The 19,590-nt window shown below is 35.3% G+C and overlaps 1 protein-coding gene across 7 annotated transcripts in view; it reads left to right on the top strand.

Annotated features, from left to right (window-relative positions):
- SYT14 (synaptotagmin 14) overlaps nucleotides 1-19,590 on the top strand; it is a 297,741-nt gene that overhangs the window by 219,651 nt on the left and 58,500 nt on the right. For all 7 annotated transcript variants that reach the window (XR_013174311.1, XM_077157697.1, XM_077157698.1 and 4 more), the window contains 2 exons: nucleotides 8,077-8,348; nucleotides 12,991-13,440. Coding sequence is in view for 6 of the 7 variants with exons in the window: in XM_077157697.1 (XP_077013812.1) it covers nucleotides 8,077-8,348; nucleotides 12,991-13,440 (722 nt within the window). In the remaining variant the exon portion in view is untranslated. The remainder of the gene's footprint in view (nucleotides 1-8,076; nucleotides 8,349-12,990; nucleotides 13,441-19,590) is intronic.

A 19,590-nucleotide genomic window follows, 5' to 3' on the forward strand; every position in this document is an offset into this window, starting at 1 on the left:
TTTCAAATTTGTTTTTATGAGATACCTTTTTTATTGAAATGACCTTTGGAATTATTTACAGAGTTAGAGAGAGTTGGAAGTATAGTACGAAGTCCTGGGTTTTTTTTTTGAGAGTAAGTGGCTCACCTGATTATCACTATCACCATCGAATACTTTAGTGTGTATATTCTACAAACAAGGAAATTCTCCTACATAACTACAATACAAACATCAAAATTAGGAAATTAACATCGATATATATTACCATCTGTATTAGTTAGGGTTCTCTAGAGAAACAGAATCGATGGGGAACACTCACAAATATAAAATTTATAATTGTCTTATGTGACCACGGGAATGCAGAGTCCAAAATCCACAGGGGAGGCTGTGAAGCCGACGATTCTGATGGAGGGTCTGGACAAACTCCACAGGAGAGGCCCACCAGCCAAAGCAGGAAGAGAGCCCATCTCTTCTGAATCCTCCTAAAAGGCTTCCAGTGATTAGATTGAGCATCACTTATTGCAGAAGACACTCCCCTTGGCTGATTGCAAATGTAATCAGCTGTGGATGCAGCTGATGTGATCATGATTTAATTCTATGAAATGTCCTCATTGCAACAGACAGGCCAGCACCTGCCCAACCAGACAAACAGGTACCACCACTTGGCCAAGTTGACGCATGAACCTCACCATGACAGTCCACCCTTTGTCAACTTGGCAGCTATACATATCACCTTAAACCATACCTAATTTCTAAATGAAAAACATTAAAACACACATTTTTTTCTTTCACCTAACAATACTCAACTTTCCTGCATGTAATTGGAAACACATTAACTCTCTCCAGAATAGGGTACAAGTCCTTAGGTAATATTCATTCTTAAACTTGATATCTTACAACTTAAATAGTATAACAGGAACAAAACAATATTACAGTCCTCGTTTTTGTAACTGGTCACGTGGTCATAGTTCATATTTATCACTACCTTCTTCCACTACCCATTCCATGTTCCTTTTACCCTCAGCAAGTGCTTCAGCTGGCCGTGGTTCTTTGCCTGGTGGGGCCACCCAAACCTTCATTCCTGAAGTTGCAGACCCATTAGTAGTCCTGCCTGGATTGGGCTGTTGCAGTTTTCCATTGATTTTAATTATAGGGCATGTTAGTACTAAAAGACGCCCTAGGGGGATCTCCTATATTCCAAGAAAACTCTTCTTTACCTTCATTGTGTAGTTGCAGTCCTATTTCCCTCTGATGCTCAGGGTCAGTCACCCCAGACAATAATGTAATCCTCTTCTTGGCTTGTTGATCCAGAGGCATGAGTAGCCCAAAGTGACCAGATGGCAGTCTTAGATTCCAGTTCAGTGAAATCATTGTTGTTTCTCCTCGTGGAAGTGCTCCCCCTTTTGGAACTAAAACCTGTGGACCAGCAGAGCTCAGGGTCACAGGGACAGGAAGCAAAAATTTTCCTAGTGGATCACTAGGGGTAATAGAGAGTGGTGCCACTCCCATTTCCACCCCCTAGTTCCTAGACCCGTGGATCCTGGCTATGGGAGAAACAGCACCATACAGTAGATGCTGATTCAGAGCATATACAGCTTCCTGGAGAACATTACCCCAGCCCTTCAAGGTATTGCCACCTAGTTGGCACCATAATTGAGTTTTCAAAAGGCCATTCCACCATTCTATCAATCCAGCTGCTTCTGGATGATGGGGAACATGGTAAGACCAGAGAATTCCATGAGCATGTGGCCATTCCCGCACTTCATTTGCTGTGAAATGTGTTCCTTGATCCGAAGCAATGCTATGTGGAATACCATGATGATGGATAAGGCATTCTGTAAGCCCACAGATAGTAGTTTTGGCAGAAGCATTGCGTGCAGGGAAAGCAAAATCACCCCGGGGTGGTTTCTTTCTGCATCTCCAAAGGCCTGGAGAGCAGGCCAGCAGAGATCATCCTATGCCTCCCCACATAAGAAAGAACCTCAGTTGAAAATTAGCTGCCTTTCCTCTGAAGAACTAACGAAATAAATCCCCTTTTATTAAAAGCCAATCCATCTCTGGTGTGTTGCATTCCAGCAGCTAGCAAACTAGAACACCATCTAATCCTCAGATCCCATTCAGGTTTCATCAGTTATCCAAATAATGTCCTTTATAGCAAAAGGATCCACTTCAGAATCATGTTTTGCACTCAGTTGTCATGTCTCTTTAACTTCTATCAGACTAGAACAACTCTTCAGTCATTTCTGTTTGAAGATCACAGGTCAGTTATTTTGTAGGTTATCTGGATTTGTCTGAAAATTCTCACTATTAGATTCATATTATAAACTTCTAATTGGAATACCACAGAAGTGATGCTGTTTTCTTCTCATAGCATTTTATCAGATAGTGCATAGTTTTGAATTGTTCAATTTACCATAATGTTCACTTTGATCTCTTCACTAAGGTTTTCTCTTTCACATCTGTCCTCTATAGAGTTACTCTTTTTCTCTTTGTAATTGATACATATTCTGGGGGAGGGTACTTATAACTATGTTCATATCCTATTATTATATATATATAATCATGTATCCTATTATTATATATATTACATATATAATATTCATATATTAATTTATATCAGTATGGATTCATGGTTTCCTGTTTTATTCATTGTGCATAATCATTAATTATTTATTTTGAGGCTCAAATTGTCAGTGGGATTTAGTCAGTGAGAGTCCCTTCAAGCTGACTTCTTTGTCCTTTGTCCAGTCATTCTTTTAGCACATTCTCGCTTTCAACACAGCAAGCTTTCCTAGTTCATCTTGTACTTTGCCTCTTCCAGCCCTGGAATGAACAATTTCTCCAAGGAGTCTGGTTCCTCTGGGCATTAGGTATGCCCATGGTTATTCAGGTACTGATGTGTCCAAGCCCCCTCAGTGGACTTAACTAAGGTATTCATGTATAGGTTTGTGTATATGTATGTAAGTGCACACATTCTATTTTATATTTATCATATTTATATTATATATTTCTGCATATATATTAAAAACTATCAGTTCACACTGATATTTCCAGTTCTAATCCAACACCATATATGTGTTTTAGATTTTTTCTCTTCCAATTTTATTACTCCCTTCTCTGACAGTGAGAGACCTGGCTCCCATTAACCTTAATATACTTATTATTGATCTCTCCCCATGTTTGCACACATACCCTCCCATTTCTCTGCATGTGTCCCCATATCACTCCATTTGGGTTTAATATCCCATGTAGACAGCCTGTACTTATGGATATCCTTATTACTCTCACAGCTCTGACACCCAATGCAAGCTTGCCCCATATATGGATACCCTCATCACCCTACCTAGGCTCTGGCTTCCTGCGTGAGTTCTGACATGCTGCTCCAGGACTTCCCTTTTCCCCCACATAGTTCCCTTCCTTATCCCACTCAGGCTCTAAAACCAAACTCTGGTTCACTCTCATGTATGGACATCCTCTCCACCCCACTTAGGCTCTGAATTACTGTGCTGACCCACCTGCCTCTACATATGTACTCCTTACCTTACTTGAATGCTGTTATCCCTTATACCTTACCTGGGCTTTGACAACTTACACCAGTCACCCTCCATGTCTGATCCTACTCAGGTTCTGACTCTTCTTGCTGAGTTTCTTCCCTTTCTCTATGTGGACATCTTCCTCTACCTTTTTTTTTTGGGTTCTTGCCTCAGGCCAGGCCACCCCTCAAAGCTCCCTCTCCTTATCCTGCTGAGGCTCTGATTCCCCACACTGGACCTTCCTTATCCCATTTGGGTTCCAACACCCTGTATTGTGCTGCCACCATGTGTGGATGCTCAGTTCAGTCTGCTCCAGCTCTGACATCTCACTCCTAGCCACTCTCTAAAATGAAAGGTCTCCTCACCGTACTTGGCTCTGGTACTGTATGCTGGGCTGTTCCCCACCTCTACCTGCCATGAACATGGACACCCTTTTCACCTCACTCGGGCCCCAGAATAGCACTTTGGCCATGTGGATATCCTCCTCATCCCACTTGAGCACCAACATGTAGCTCTGAGCCACTGTATCTTCCCCTGCCAGCACCAGTGCAGACTCCCCTTCCTTCCTCTGCCCCACTGAATGGCTTTAAGACTAAAACCTTTTTGGAAAGGTAGGAATGAAAGGAATGCTCATTTTCTTTTTAATGTCTGTAGGATTTGAAGTGATGCCCTCATTTTTATTCCTGCTATTATACCATCTCTTTTTCTTCCTGACTGGTCTTTTGTAGGCTTACTAACTGTATTAGTGTTTTTAATGAATTTTATTTTGGTTTACTAATGTTCTCTTTTATGTAGTAGAGAAAAAAAATTCTATTTAATTTCTGTTCCATATTGTTTGATTCCTCCAACTTTCTTTGGGCTAAATTTTCTGTTTTTTCTTTTAACTTCTTGAGAATGGATGCTTAGATTATTGATTTTCAGCATTTCCCTTCCTAATATATGCATTTAAGCCAATACGTTTCCTTTTATGCTGGTTTTAACCATATCCCACAGTATTTACATGGATTGTTTTCATTATCATTTTCTTCGTTACATTTTCTGGCTTCTATTGTGATTTCCTGTTTGATCTTTGGGATAGTTAGGAGTATATTTTTAACTTCGGGTTATTTTGTCTAGATACCTATAAATTTTCTAGTTATATATTTGTTTCTGATTTCGAGTTTAATTCCACTGTGGTCAGAAAACATATCCTATTTATGTTTCCACTTCTTTGAAATTTGTTAAATTTTAAATTATTGCCTGGTATTTAATCAATTTTGATAAATTTGCATGGGTACTTGAAAAAAAAGTATATTCTGCAGTTGCTGAGTTATTCACCCTTTTTTAAGAGCATTGGTTCCCAAACTTTAAACCACTGCCTTAAAGCATAAAGTTTATCGTTACAGATCAGATTCCACATTCACATGCATTCTCTTATTTTTAGGGTAGTAGGATATTTTGTCTTGTTTTGTAGATGCTATGCCATATACAAGTGTTAAATTAAAATGCTTAAAATATGCTTATACATGAATCCTTTGATTGATAAATAATATCAACAAAAATAAGAAAATGAAACCAGGTAGTAAAACAAGGAACAAAGTGATGGTAGGGCATCATCATTTTGGTATCTGATAGTTCCACTATATGTTTCTTCTTAAGCTTGATGTTTACCATGTAGTTTAACAACTATAATAGAAATTAGATTACTTTTTAACAGTTGGCTAAAAAGTTTTCCAGTATCAATTACATTTAAGCCAACTCTTAGTTATTACACTGCATTTAAACCATTGAAATTATTTTTAATTGTGGAAGAAGAGATATATTTTTAAAAAGAAGAAATCTTCATGAAGTATATATTTTTAATGAAATTTTTATTGTAGATACATTTATTCTTCATATTGAGAAGTAAAATGCAAAAGTAGAGAGAAAAATATGGTACTATTATTTCCAAAATGTTGAAGATACTGTATGGCCAAAATAATTTATACATTCCAATCCACAGTTTTAAAATTGTTTCTCTGAAATCCAGAAAACACTGCTGAGATCTACCCATTGAGTCTACTTAACATCTTCAAATGTCATCAAACCTTTTTTGGGTAATCTGTGCCTTGGTCTCTGGAGCAGAGTTATACTAAATCTAATCAAGAGCCAGATGCCTGGAGCTCAGCTGTGTAAATACCCAAGTTGGCTGGCAACTAGACAGGAAACTAATATAAAAAAGTAAACCAAAGGAAAAAAGGGATAACTATTATCAGACAGAAATTATGTTGTGCCAGTCACATCAAAAGGAAATTCAGAGAAGTTCAGTAGTGGAAAGGGTACTAAGAAAAAAGCCACAGAAAGGGAAGATATTCTAATAAAGATGAAAAAAGCAATAGTACTGCTTTCTCTATCTTCTTCCTTGGACCCTACATATTTCAGGCATCTCCTCTTTGCCATATAGATAGGAACAATGAAGCTGACCCCATCCCCAGCTGCAATTGTTGAAACTTCTGATTAATCTAAGCTAATTATGATACTCCATTTCTGTACCATTGATGGGTTTAGGAATAGACATGTGACCCACTTTTGTCCAGTGAGATCTCTGAGCAATACAGAAAAAGATTTATGAAAAAGATTACCTCTTTTCTCAGAAAAGAGAGAAAAAAATGGTATGCTGACTCCTAGAACTACTACATTGGAAAATTTTTAATTGACTTCATATTACAATAAATTTTTAGGCATAACCATTTAATTTATTTCCATGGCTGATGAAATACACATTTTTAAATAGGAGTGATGTTGGTTAATAGCTTATCTATTATTGATAAATTGATCCATTATTATATTGACCAATGTAATCAATAATGCATTTAGAAACAAGTAACAGAAATCCAACCCTCAATTTTCGTTTTTGTTATAAAAAAAGGATTTATTTGTCTCAGGCATCAAGAAGATGTTTCAGAGACCCAGATTCTTTCCACTTTTCTGTTTCTCCATCCTTAGCTTTCGTTTTCATGCTTGTCACTTCATAATCACAAGATGGCTGCTACACCTCCAAGAAAGCGTAAAGGGAAAGGCAAAGAACAAAAGAGACCTACCAGTTGAGTCTCCCTGCTTTATCAGGAAGACAAAAGCTTTTCTGGAAGTTCCACTCTGAAATCTTCTGCTTAGGTTTCATTGGCCATCCCTAATTGGAATGTGGCTAAGGAGAGCTAGTGAATGGGGTTAGGTTAGCCAACAACTGTACCAGGCACACATACTTACCTAGACTGCATAAATGGATTAAACCAGATAATCACTTAAGGCCACTTTTCTCTGTTATGCTGTAATTTTATTGTTTTGTTGCTTGGTACTTGCAGTGTGTCTGTCTAATCTGCCTTTTTTATTTAGCTTCAATTATATTAATCCAAGTAGCTTTTCTACTTTTTGCTTATATTTATAAACTAAAGCTAGTATGTTAGACTCACTGGGTAAGACATTTAATTTTCTGTTTCCAAAATTAGAGCTTTTAAACAAATATGTAAATTGAGCTAAATTTATGCATATTAATATTTTTAATTTGTAACAGATATTATGGTAGTTTTAAAATGAGTCATAGTTCTTGTAAAGTTTTTCTGTCTTATAAAGAACAGAGGATCTATTGAATATTTGAACTGTACTACATTATAAGAATTATATTGTAATACAAACTACCTTTTCAGGATCTCCTTTTGAAAACAGAGATTCATAAGAAGAAAATGAGCATTGTTTAAGTTTAATATCTGATATTGCGTTCAGGATATGTCTACACAGATTTAGCTATTCTTAAATTGTATACTGAACTCTGTTTCCTTACATTCATCCCTGTCCTGCCTCCATCTCCATCCTCTTTTATAGATATGTTTACTCTCAGTCATTTTGAGGCAAATATTAAAAGGACTATTAAAGAATAAAGAAAGCATAGTTTCAAATTAGCTACTAGAGGTGGAGATAGATGCCTTCTGGTAGACAGGCTGGTAGCTATACTATAGAAGGAATACAGGCATAAATGTAGAGTAGGATGGGGTGACTTACCTTATAATGGAAGACAATACATTCTGTCTTTGCTGATTGATAGAGTTTAGCAAGAGGGATTGGACCTTGATTTATAGTGCACCTCATTTTAGAATTATGGATCCAGGATGAACAGCTGCTGAGACTGTTAAGCTAAATACTAGTTTAAGTTCATCTCAATAACTAAAGAAAATAAAGATTTTGTCTACTTACCTACCGTATTTTTATTGCCTGGCCAAAGAGGCCACAGATCACAAAGGAGTAGATTATGAAGTGAGTATAATGTAGGATTGTTTTGAGAGGGAGAACTACATAAATAAGCTGTCTTAGTAATTTTACTAATTATCATAGCATGTAACAGGATCTTTTAGTTTATAAGTTTATTTTTCTTAATTTTATTATGCAGAAAGAGAGAACGGGGAACCAGATTATTTTACTAGTTAATCTAAAAGTATTTACATTGCCAAAGATATTTTCATCCAGTTTTTTTTTTAAGTTATTACAATTATACAGAGTGTGCTGTATATTGAGGCTAATTGGAAACAGTGACCAGATTCTTAATCATTATCAGGAAACTGCATTCAGAGAATGAGAAGAACACCCCCACTGGATGAATTACAGCCACCACCATATCAGGATGACAGTGGTTCTCCCCATCTCTCATGTACACCCTCAGAAATTGGGGACAGTAAATGTGAATTTTCCCACTGCAGCAACAGTCCAAGATGCTCATATAACAAGTGTCCAAGTGAAGGAAGCACAGGTCATGAAATAGAAAGTTTTCATAATAAAGGATATGAAGAAGATGTTCCAAGTGACAGCACCGCAGTCCTGAGCCCTGAAGTAAGTAAAAAGGACATAGAATTTTTTAAATGAATATTATTTGGAGGATAATGCTGTGCTTCTCAGAAAGAAGAATTGGTTGCATCACTATTTTCTTCGTAGCTATGATATCAGTTTCCATCCTTGTTCTTATTTTTGTCCCACAAACTTATCAGAGCTGTCCCAACCAATCCCCAACTACTCCCAAAAGGAAAATGGGTAGCTAAAAATGAGAGCAACAGACAAGACTGTAAAACCATTTTCTCTTAGGTTTCAACCTCAGCATAGGTTGTTGTTGTTTTTTTTTTTTTTTTTTAAGAAAAAAACTACTTTATATAAACATCCTGGAGTCGTTTAACTATTTGTTTCATTTGGAGTTATTATTTATCTTTTGTGTTTTTAAATTATTTTATTTTTTATTTTTTACTATTGGGAAGGTGATCCATTATTGTTGTTTTACAGGCTTTTCAAAAGGAGTAAGTGATAATCAGCTTTATTACTGAAATTTGTATCCATTACGTCCTGCGTTTGGAGTGGTTGGTTTTTTGAGTTTTAAGTTAGTTATGTTTTTGGAGCATAACTGTTAAAGCAACAACAAAAATAGGTGTGCTGTACTTTTGAAGTCTTGCCATGTTCTAAAAAGATGTTTTAATCTTTCTATAATGTTGAAAATTATAAAGGTAATTTAGAAGTTTTCATAACGTAGTGTTTATTTTTAGGATTTACTTTACTTTAAAGTTCCAGATGTCAAGTTTTCGCAACTCTTGTCTCAGGCGACATTTGTAAAACTGTAGTATGTCAGTGTTCTTCCTAGTAGAATTGTCTGACCTGCTGCCAAAATTGAAAAATGTGGGTAGTTTCCCAATACAGAGAACAGTTAAGCTAGGAATAGAATTTCCTTAATTTTAAGTTTTTCTTCTATAAGCAAAAAGAAACCACTCTGTTTCTGTTATTACTTTTCTAGACTTTCTAATATTATAATAGAGTATCTGACCAAGAACATTTTACATTGATTGATTTTAAATTTAATGTCAGAATTTCATGATGCCCTACAAAAAATATTTCTCTTACCTTATCACCTAACAAGTTTGAGACAGTTGTTTTGTAAATCTGCACGCTATTTAGAGAACCAAGATGACAGTAAAGTCTGGATTGTGAAATTAACAACAATAATAGCTATCACCACTTGTGCCTGAAATTGTTCTGTGAGCTTTAATATAGTCAAGTCATTTAATTCTAACAACCACATATTCAGGAAGTTATTATTTCTATTTTACAATTGAAGACATTGAGACTCAGTTAATCAATTTGCCCAAGAGCAAGTCCTAAATGATGGAACTATAATTCAAAACCAGGTCTGCCTGACTTGCAAAAACAATGCTCTTAACAATGTATTGTATTCCCCTCTTGATCTAAATAGTTGGGTGGGAAACTACTTTGATTCAGTGGTACTAGTCTACCATGAGGCAAGCTATCCCAGAGGACTCACAGGAACAAATTAAGATTCTTAAATAACATGCAAGTGTGCACCCTGTATAAGTGCATGTGGGTGTTTTAATCTATTTCAAATAAAAAGCAAGAAGTAATTGGAGCAAGATGAAGTAGGTTAACACACTTAGGATAGGGTACAAGTGGATAGAAGGAACATATAATGTGGATCTTGGTTTTTGCAATGCTCCTGTGTCCTATCTCTGCTTAATCAGCCTTCCCTGTTGATAGTGTGGTAACATGGACCAGTGTAGAGATTTGAACAAGGATGTCTTGTTCTATGAGACAGTTTTAGGGGAATGTATACCTGGCTACCCCTGAAACTTGCCAGTTAGTAGACTAGACTAAAACAGAGAAAGGTTTTATCTGCATTACTAAGGTAGAGCACATGCGAACATAGCCATCATCCCAGAGGTGACATGACCATGGCTTGGGCTTTCCATCCATTTCTGTACGTAACACTTTTTTTGTTGTTGTTGTTCTATCATGTCTTCTATTTACTCTTTATCTTTGGCATGTCATACAGATTATTAATGTACTTACTATCTATATTTAATGCACCTTATTTCTGCCTATGTCCCACAAGCTACCTCCTTCCTCATTATCTACAGTTAAAACATCCTATGGGTTTTGCCCTTAATTCGTCATATACAACTTGTTACCTGTTAACATTTTTTCTGAGTTTACTACATCCTGTTTGTTTGCATGTCTTCTATAACAGTCATGAATATTCAGCAATACTACAAATAAATTTTACCTACATATTTAGGTGTAGAATATTGATGGCCTAACAGTATAAAATTCACTCTTTTGTTTTTCCATGTTCCTTTTGCTTCCTACCATACTTTTAAAGGATATATAATGATACATTATTTATCACATAGAAAATTCTTACTTTCTTTTTTATTTAATTCAAGATGTAGCTATCTTAAAACCTATCCACACATGCAGTTTAACTGGAAGAGGAGAAACGGTTCAGAAGAAATTCATGGAAAGGAGTTCATAAACTCTGTTGATGGCCTCTTGCCAGCTAAAAGATTATTTAAAACTTTGATTCAGGCACCTTGAAAGGAAGGATTGTTTTCTTATTGCCAATTTGCAAAATGTAAATAATAGCCTTTTTCTGTAGAGGTCCCACCTTCTAGGCTTCATGAGAATTGTCAGATGGCCGAGAAGGAAAAAAAAGGGAGGCAGGCTGCGATGGCTCAGCAGGCAGAGGTCTCAGCTGCCATGTCGAAAAATGGCATGGGTTCAATTCTCAATGCCTGCCCATGCTAAAAAAAAAAGAAATAAAAGAAAAGAAAGGGAGGCACCAAGAGTAATAAAACTCAGAAATAGCTATCTAGACCCTTATAAAAATTTTATTGCCTTGAAATGTTTAACCTTCATTACATTATTTTTTGAAATATTAAAACCATGCAGTTAATAACCTTAACTTTTCAATTGTAAAGTGACATGCATTAAAACATTTTGTTTTAAACTGTAAGTTTTTGTTTGTTTTACAAAATATGTTTGTGTTTGCCGTGATTGACTCATACTGTATAAAATCTCTAAGTTCTTCCATAAGACTATGTTCCCTCTCCCCAGGTAATGATCTTCATTTATGATTTTTTTCCCATCCGTGTAGATACCAATGTATAAAATTTATGAGCTCAAAGACCTTGTCTTTTTCGTTCTCTACTGCCTCCCTTCACTGAAAACAGTACCTGGCATATAGTAGGTACAATAGTTAGGGTAAATGTTAGGCTGCTATTCCCCAGAGACCCCCAAATATAATGGCTAAAAACACAGAGGCTTTTTATCTTTCATTTGGCTGCAGTCCACAGATAATACGGCAGGCCAGGGTAAGTAGGTGGCTTTGCTCTACAGCATTATTCAGGGGCCCAGTTCCTTCTCTGATGTCGCCCTGCCAGCCCTTAGGTGTTGTCCTAGTCCACATAGTCCAAAGTGACCCATATTGTCTGTGGATCTCTTTGGGGAACAATGAAAGAGACAGAGAGTAGAGGAGTAACAATTTATTTGTAAAATTTTTATGTTTCACATATAATTTGTGTTTGCATCCCATTGGCAAAGCTGAGCCACATGAGCCTATAAACTATAAGAGAAGCTTGGAAGTATAGTCTCTTGCTTTGCAGTGTGTTTCCAGCTAAAATGCAGGAGATCTTTAGATTAAATGGACAAAGGGAAGATACTGGGGTTTGTAGTAATCACTGTAGTATAGTAGGCACTAAATAAAAATTTAGAAAATTAATGAATGATGGTCAAATTATAAAATTTATTCATGTTTAAAATGACAGACATTTAGGATTTATTAAAATACTTGAAGAAGCGAAATGGTGTGATTGAAAGGTCAGAGAGCTGGTTTGGCATTGTCATTAATTAGCTGAAATCCTCATTATATTCCAGATAGTTCAGTTGGCAAGAAATTGAGAAAATTACAAGCAAAATGGGTACAATTCCTTTCAATTTTACAATTAAAATGTATAGCTTCAGTCTTTCCTGAACTTTTATAAAAATGTGTATTCTTCCATTTTCAGTAGTAATTGATCTTAGAAAATAATATGTAGTTTAAATTCTGGTCAGAACTTGAAGTAAATAAAGTCTGTGTTATGGAAAATACCTATTTAGCGGCAAGTATCTTGAGGCCTTTGTATTTGTACTTCCATATTTCACGTCTGCATTGATTTTCAAGTCCAAATGTGTTTGTGTTCTATTACAGATAGGCATTTTATAACAAACCCTGAAAATGGGACCAAATGTATTTAATAGCGTTTTCCTTTATCTATGCTTTCTTTCTCTCCAGCCCAACATTAAGCTAATTCATTGTTAATAATGTTGAAAATAATATTTAATAGTTTCCTACAGAGCAAACAACAATGAACATTTGAATATATATTTTCAGTTCTTAATTATAAAAGTGTATATCCAATTTTCTTCATTGTAATGGTGAATATTAAATTATGCATTTATTACAATAAAATTTTGAGTTTAGTTACCTGCTTAAACTACTTTGGCCCTGATATATAGCTTTTGATTGTTGTCATGTTAATTATTATTTTTATTACTTTTTTGGGGAGTAGTGATCATACCCTCCAAAAAATATCAGTTATTGATTTATATGTTAAATTAAATGATGGAATTAAAAACTGAAAACATTTAAATTTGCTTTTCTTAGGATATGTCAGCTCAAGGATCATCTTCACAACTTCCTAAACGTTTTGATCCTGAGCCAGAAGCTAAATATGGCACATTGGATGTGACTTTTGACTATGACTCACAAGAACAGAAGCTTCTGGTAACAGTGACAGCTGTCACAGATATCCCAACATATAACAGGACAGGTGGTAACTCATGGCAAGTACACCTTGTTCTTCTACCTATAAAGAAACAGAGAGCAAAAACCAGCATCCAGAGAGGACCATGCCCTGTCTTCACAGAAACATTCAAATTTAATCACGTTGAATCTGAGATGATTGGAAATTATGCAGTTCGGTTCCGACTGTATGGTGTACATCGCATGAAAAAAGAAAAGATTGTGGGAGAAAAGATTTTTTATTTAACAAAATTGAATCTTCAAGGGAAAATGTCATTACCTGTGATATTGGAACCTTCTTACAATCATTCTGTGAGTATCTCATCAAATAGCCTAAATACAGTTTATGTTCATGATATATAATATACACAGTTTTTAACACAAAATCAACCCAACAGTATTCTCATTCTATTTTTATATAGTAATAATGCCTTTACAAAATTTCAAAGCTCTAGATAAGTAGGTATAATTTTTTTGCACATGTAAATGTTGCCCTTGAAGATGATATATGATTTTGTGCATTTTATTTTGTCCTTAAACAGGTTTAAGCAGAATCTTACACATTTTTTCCTTGTTGAACACTTATTAAATGGCTATTATGACGTCATCTGAAATCCTTATAGAATTTATTGTTTTTCTTTCCAGGTTAAAAGTATGTGATACATTAAGAATTATCTAATTCCATGCCTTACTTGATATATTGCAGAAATTACTTGCTTTTACAGAATACATGCTGTTGCTTAGATCATAACTGATTATCTTCCCAGAACAGCTATGAAATTATTTCAAAGGTTCAAAAATAATCTGACCTCATTATACTTTCCACTCTTTTTAAACAAAGATTTTGAAGTACTTCTAGGGGAGGACACTTAGAATTGTGAGCTAGTTTTTCCTTTATTCTTTCTTTCCCCAGGTTCTAATCATATGCAAATTTCTCTCCATATTTGTGGCTGAATTCCCACAAGGCGTTGCAAATCGCAGGAGAGAAATGTCTTCCCTGTCTGTTCAAACAAGAGAGATACATTTTGCCATAAATTTATTTCAATTATGAAAAAATCTGTGATGTGGTCTAAGTGTAAATTATGAATTATATTTATTCCTTTCTGTTATATTGAATTTATAGGGTTACTTTTAAGCTTTTAAATGTGTAGGCTTACATCCAAGATTAGAGTCTCATTGAATTTAAACCAGGAAGCTTTTGATCTTGTGGACCTTCATTCAAGATGGGACTACATCATTTTAGCTAAATGACTTCATCTTTAAAAACATATAGTAAATATAGTAGATACTTTTGTACTTGTTGGATAAAATTTAGTGTTTTATGGGGAATTGATAACTTCTTATAATTTGAAGTTTTTAGAATTAGTGTTTTTGGGAAAATTTTTTTGATGACATCAGCACTCTATCAGAGTAGAGAATAAAAAGTGCAGACTGAATTTCGGGGGAAAAGAACAAAAAAATTTAGCATAAAATTTAATATTCTGCAATTCTTTTTTTTTAACTTTTTTATTGTACAGTATAACATATATACAAAGCAAAGAAATAAAAAAGCAATAGTTTTCACAGGACTCTTAAACAGGTGGTTACAGAACAGATTCCAGAGTTTATCATAGGCTACCATATGATCCTCTCAGATTTTTTCTTCTAGCTGTTCCAGATTATAGGATATTTTGCAATTCTTAATATGATTTTAAATCTTTCTCATTATTTGAGCTGAGTGATCACTAGATAATTTGTAGAAAATAGATATGTATGTAGAAATAATTCTGAATTAAAAGAAGACTGTGTCATCAAGAGGTATGTATTTTGGATTGGTTTATGTACATCAATTCTGTGTTCATTAGATTCATGTCACAAAGGAAAGGAAGACATAGAAAATAATGTGATTTTATCTCTGGACAAACTAAGTAATCCCATGTCCTATATGCACCTCTGTTATGTGTTTACTAGTTTATAGTAATTTATTGTATCATCTTTTTTTGCCAAGTGCAAAAAATATTTCTGAGAATTGTTCACAAAAAGGAAAAGTGCTAGGTAAATAGCTCATAAAACATGAAGGTTTAATCTGAATAAAACTATTTTGTGCTCTTCATTTTAATACCGCAAATTCAGTAGCTGAGTTTGTTACTTTCTCTTGCCTTTCTTCTTTCTCCACCTTCTGAAAATATAATTGCTTCCTTACTGGTAGGCTTTGGAGCCAAAACAACTCAGTATACCATAATTGTGAGGTTAACACTCAAAATTCTATGTACCAGTCATCTTGTCATAAAAATATAGTACTGGTGGAATGTTTATATTCTATTTATACTGTAGTGTTAATGTTCTTTTTTGCTTAAGTTTTGATATTCATTGTGTGGAGAAATAATGTCATTATGGTTTACTTGGGTGAATTTAGCTCTTATTTAATTAAGATGTAGAAATATATATGAAGGATGTGCTCATAATTAAACATTTATTCTAGTAGCTTTTTAATAATTGCTCATTATTGCCAGTATTGTGAAAATATTAGTAAGGAAAATTTTTAATTAGCCAACCAAAAAAATTACAAACTATGATCAAAATGTATTTAAAACTTAATTATAGTTCTGTTTTCACAGATCATAATAGAAAAATAGAATTCTGCATATAAAGTTTAGTTTTATATCTAGTTTTACAGGAATTACTTGAATCAGTACATGGAAAGGAAAAAAGACCAGTGTTACCAAAATGAGCGTCTCAGGGCCAAAGAATGAATTTTCCTGAGGATAAGATTAGTTTAATGTTAGAATAAAGATACAGTTTCAGGTAAGGCTTCAGCTAAAAGTTGGAAAGCCTGCATTCCTTCCACTAACTAGCTGTGTGAACTTGGATAAATTATCTAATCAGTTTGGTCATCAAATTTTCTCATTGAAAGGATTAGACCAAACTATTTTCTGAGGTTCCATCCATCTCTGATTCTATTGTATTCTCTGATTCTGCTAATGTTTGTTGGGAAAGGAGAAAGTTAAGAATAAAAATTAGTGAATGTTAGATGAATTTTTGTATGTTTAATATGTAGCATTTGGGGGTGGACATTTATGCTTTCTCACTCTTCAGCACTTTTTCAACAACCTTTCTAATGTCTGGGGAAGTCCCAAGTAATGAGTCCCACCTCCCTAAGGTAAGTCCTATAAAATTCACCTTCATAATCTCCTTTGTTTCTAGGGCACAAAGCCTATGACCTAATTCTACCACTCACATTCATTTCCATGAAACCTCAGTACACACTGAACTGTATTGTACTCAAATCATATTTTCATGAAGTTGATTATGGAGGCGTCTGGTATTCAGAAGCAGTAGTAACTCTAAAATAGTTGTTCTGGTGCAGAAATGCTGTTAGTGCTACAGTAGTAACAGCTGTGGTAAAGAAAAATGCTTGGCACATGTGTTCAGTGGGAGCAGCGACAGAGTTCCCTGATAAGACCAGTTCTGCAGTATGGATTGGGCTTTGTTCTTGAGAAGCTTAGCCACAAGCCTAGTTCTCTAGCTCTCCTAATAATTCTTTTAATAAACTGCTTTTCTGCTTAGTTAGAATTAGCATCTGATTTTTAATAAGAACCCTGACTAATACATGTTGAAATAACCATCTGATTTAATATATACTTGCTTTTAGTCATCTGTTCCTATTTTTAAGCCATACTTAATAGCTAGAATCTTGTCAACCACCCTTCCTACCATGGCATATCCCTCTTATAATTTGAGTTTTTCTCATATACCAACTTTTGTTTATATTTTAGTCTTTCCTAATGTATGATCCCAATTAACTTTAACTTTCTTTACTTGTATCTTTGGTACTATATTCTTTTCTCTAATAGTTACCTAATATAGCCTTTTATCCTTTACTTATCCCAATTTTATTTCTCATTCAACTTTTATTAGATTTATTAATATTATCAGATTTATTATCATGATTTATTAATAATCAAACCTCATTCTCTCACACATATATACAGCCCCTCCTCTGCAGATAATCCTTAATTAACATAATTTATGCAAAGTGGCTAGCTATGGTGATAGTGAGGATTCAGCGCCCACACATTGTTCTGTTCTCAGAGTATAGGAATCTTGCTTAACAGCTTGGCTTACTTTATGTAATACATATGATTCTTGGTCAGTTGCTGTGCAGAAAAGTTGATATTTGACAATAATGTAATGTGTTTCTTCCTGGGATATGGTTCTTTAAATTGGTATATGAGCTGCAGGTCTTACCTGATAAGCTCCCTCTAGACTAGTTGTGAGCCAAAGCTAGCCTGTAGCCTGTTTTTGTAAAGCCTGCAATTTAAAAATATTTTTTAAAAGTTCTTATTAAAAACAATAAAGGAGCTACTATGATTGAGCAAATACAGTGCTGTACAGGGAGGGTGACACATTCTGACTCTGCATGGGGAAGACACTGAAGCTTGCATTTGAGACCCTCTCAGACATCATCCTATGCGTCTCAACTTATGTCTTCATATTTGTATCCTTTTACTATAATAAACCTATAATTGAGTTCATTCCTCTGCTTAAAGAAATGTAGAAGAAAGATATCAGTTTAACAGAAAGAACCAAGAATACGTGGAGATAGTGGATAGAATCAAGGTTTCACTCTCTCCCATCTGTAGTGATTCCCAGAGAAGGAAATCAAGAAGAGCTAGAGAGAAAGAATAGAAGTTCTCCTGGAGAACTGTAGCTAGAGAAGAAGCTACAGACATAAGGTGCATGGTCCCCTTCCCTGACCTTCTCCCACCAAAGAAAACAGACTAAGTAAATAATTCTGTCATGTGATGGAGGCTCCTTCTGGCCAAGATATCACTTTATACAAACTTGGCCTGCCATGGATCCCGTTTCATCTGTTTATTTTTCTGCTGTTTTCCTAGCTTCTTCTCTTTCTCTGCTTCTGAACCAATAAATACTACAAAAGTACAATCTTTAATACTCTTCCACAAAGACTGTCATGGCATCTGTGGGGGTGCAGATGGCTTCATTGTTATGTTATGAGTGGAACTAAATAAATATTGTAATGATATATTTTTAAAAATAGAGAAAAACATGCAACAGAGACTATATATGACTTGTGTGGTAAGCAGAATTCTGAGATGTCCCTATGACCTTCTTCTATTGGCATTACTCCTATGATTGTGTTATCTTACGTGGCAAAGGACTGCATAGATATAATAATGGTTGTTAAATCAGCTGACCTTAAAATAAAGAGATTATCTCTATGGACCTAACCTAATCACCTGAGCCCTATAAAAGCAGAAAGTTTTCTTCAGCTAGTAGCAGAAATAGTCAGAGATGTTCAAAGCATGACAGTGGTTTGGCACAAGGAATGTTCTTTGCCATGTGGAAGTGGCCACATGGAAGACTCTGAGAGCAGCCTCAAAGTGCTGAGATCATCCTCTGGCTAACAGCTGGCAAAAAGATAGTTATTGCAGTTCTACAATACAAGGAACTGAATTCAGCTAGCCACCTGAATGTACATAGAAACAGATTCTTCCCCAGAGCCTAGCCCATTTGAAGCCTTGATTTTAGCCTTGTGAGACCCTAAACAGAGAATCCACCTGAACCCACCTGGACTTCTGACTTACAGAAATTGTGAAACAATAAATGGATGCTGTTTTAAGCTGCTAAATTGATGGAAAATTTTTTCCAGGTACTTTCCCTTTCTAACCCCTTTTATTCTTCATGGCTGTTCCATAGGTATGTTAGTCTGGTACTGATTACAATGATTCTACAACCTTCTATATACATCTAGCTGTTACGTCATTGTTTTAACTCATGATGCCTTACATATGCTGCACCAGACTCATCGTTCTTCTAGTCTGAACTTTTCTACCAAGAGGCTTTCCTTGACTCTTTCCAAATTGTTAGAATTCCCTGTTTATAGCTCTAATAATGTCTTTCCCTTTGTAATTCTTTATACCTATAATATTTGCCTTAACTGTTATTAACATTAACTTTTAGCCTAATGCCTAACTGTTCTAGTTTGCTAGCTGCCAGAATGCAATATACCAGAAATGGAATGGCTTTTTAAAAGGGGAATTTAATGCTAGCTTATAGTTCTAAGGCCAAGAAAATGTCCCAATTAAAACAAGTCTATGGAAATGTCCAATCAAAGGCATCCAGGGAAAGATACCTTGGTTCAAGAAGGCCGATGAAGTTCAGGGTTTCTCTCTCAAGTGGAATGGCACATGGCAAGCACAGTCAGGGCTTCTCTCTCTCATCTGGGAGGGCACATGGCGAACATGGCATCATCTGCTAGTTTCTTCTCCTGGCTTCCGGTTTCATGAAGCTCCCCGGGAGGCGTTTTCCTTCTTCATCTCCAAAGGTCGCTGGCTGGTGGACTCTCTGCTTCGTAGTGTTGCTCTCTCTGAATCTCTCATTCTCCAAAATATTTCCTGTTTTATAGGACTCCAATAAACCAATCAAGACTGACCCAAATGGAAGGAGACATGTCATCCC

Source organism: Tamandua tetradactyla, chromosome 4 (genome assembly GCF_023851605.1).
Source record: "Tamandua tetradactyla isolate mTamTet1 chromosome 4, mTamTet1.pri, whole genome shotgun sequence".
Lineage (NCBI taxonomy): Eukaryota > Metazoa > Chordata > Mammalia > Pilosa > Myrmecophagidae > Tamandua > Tamandua tetradactyla.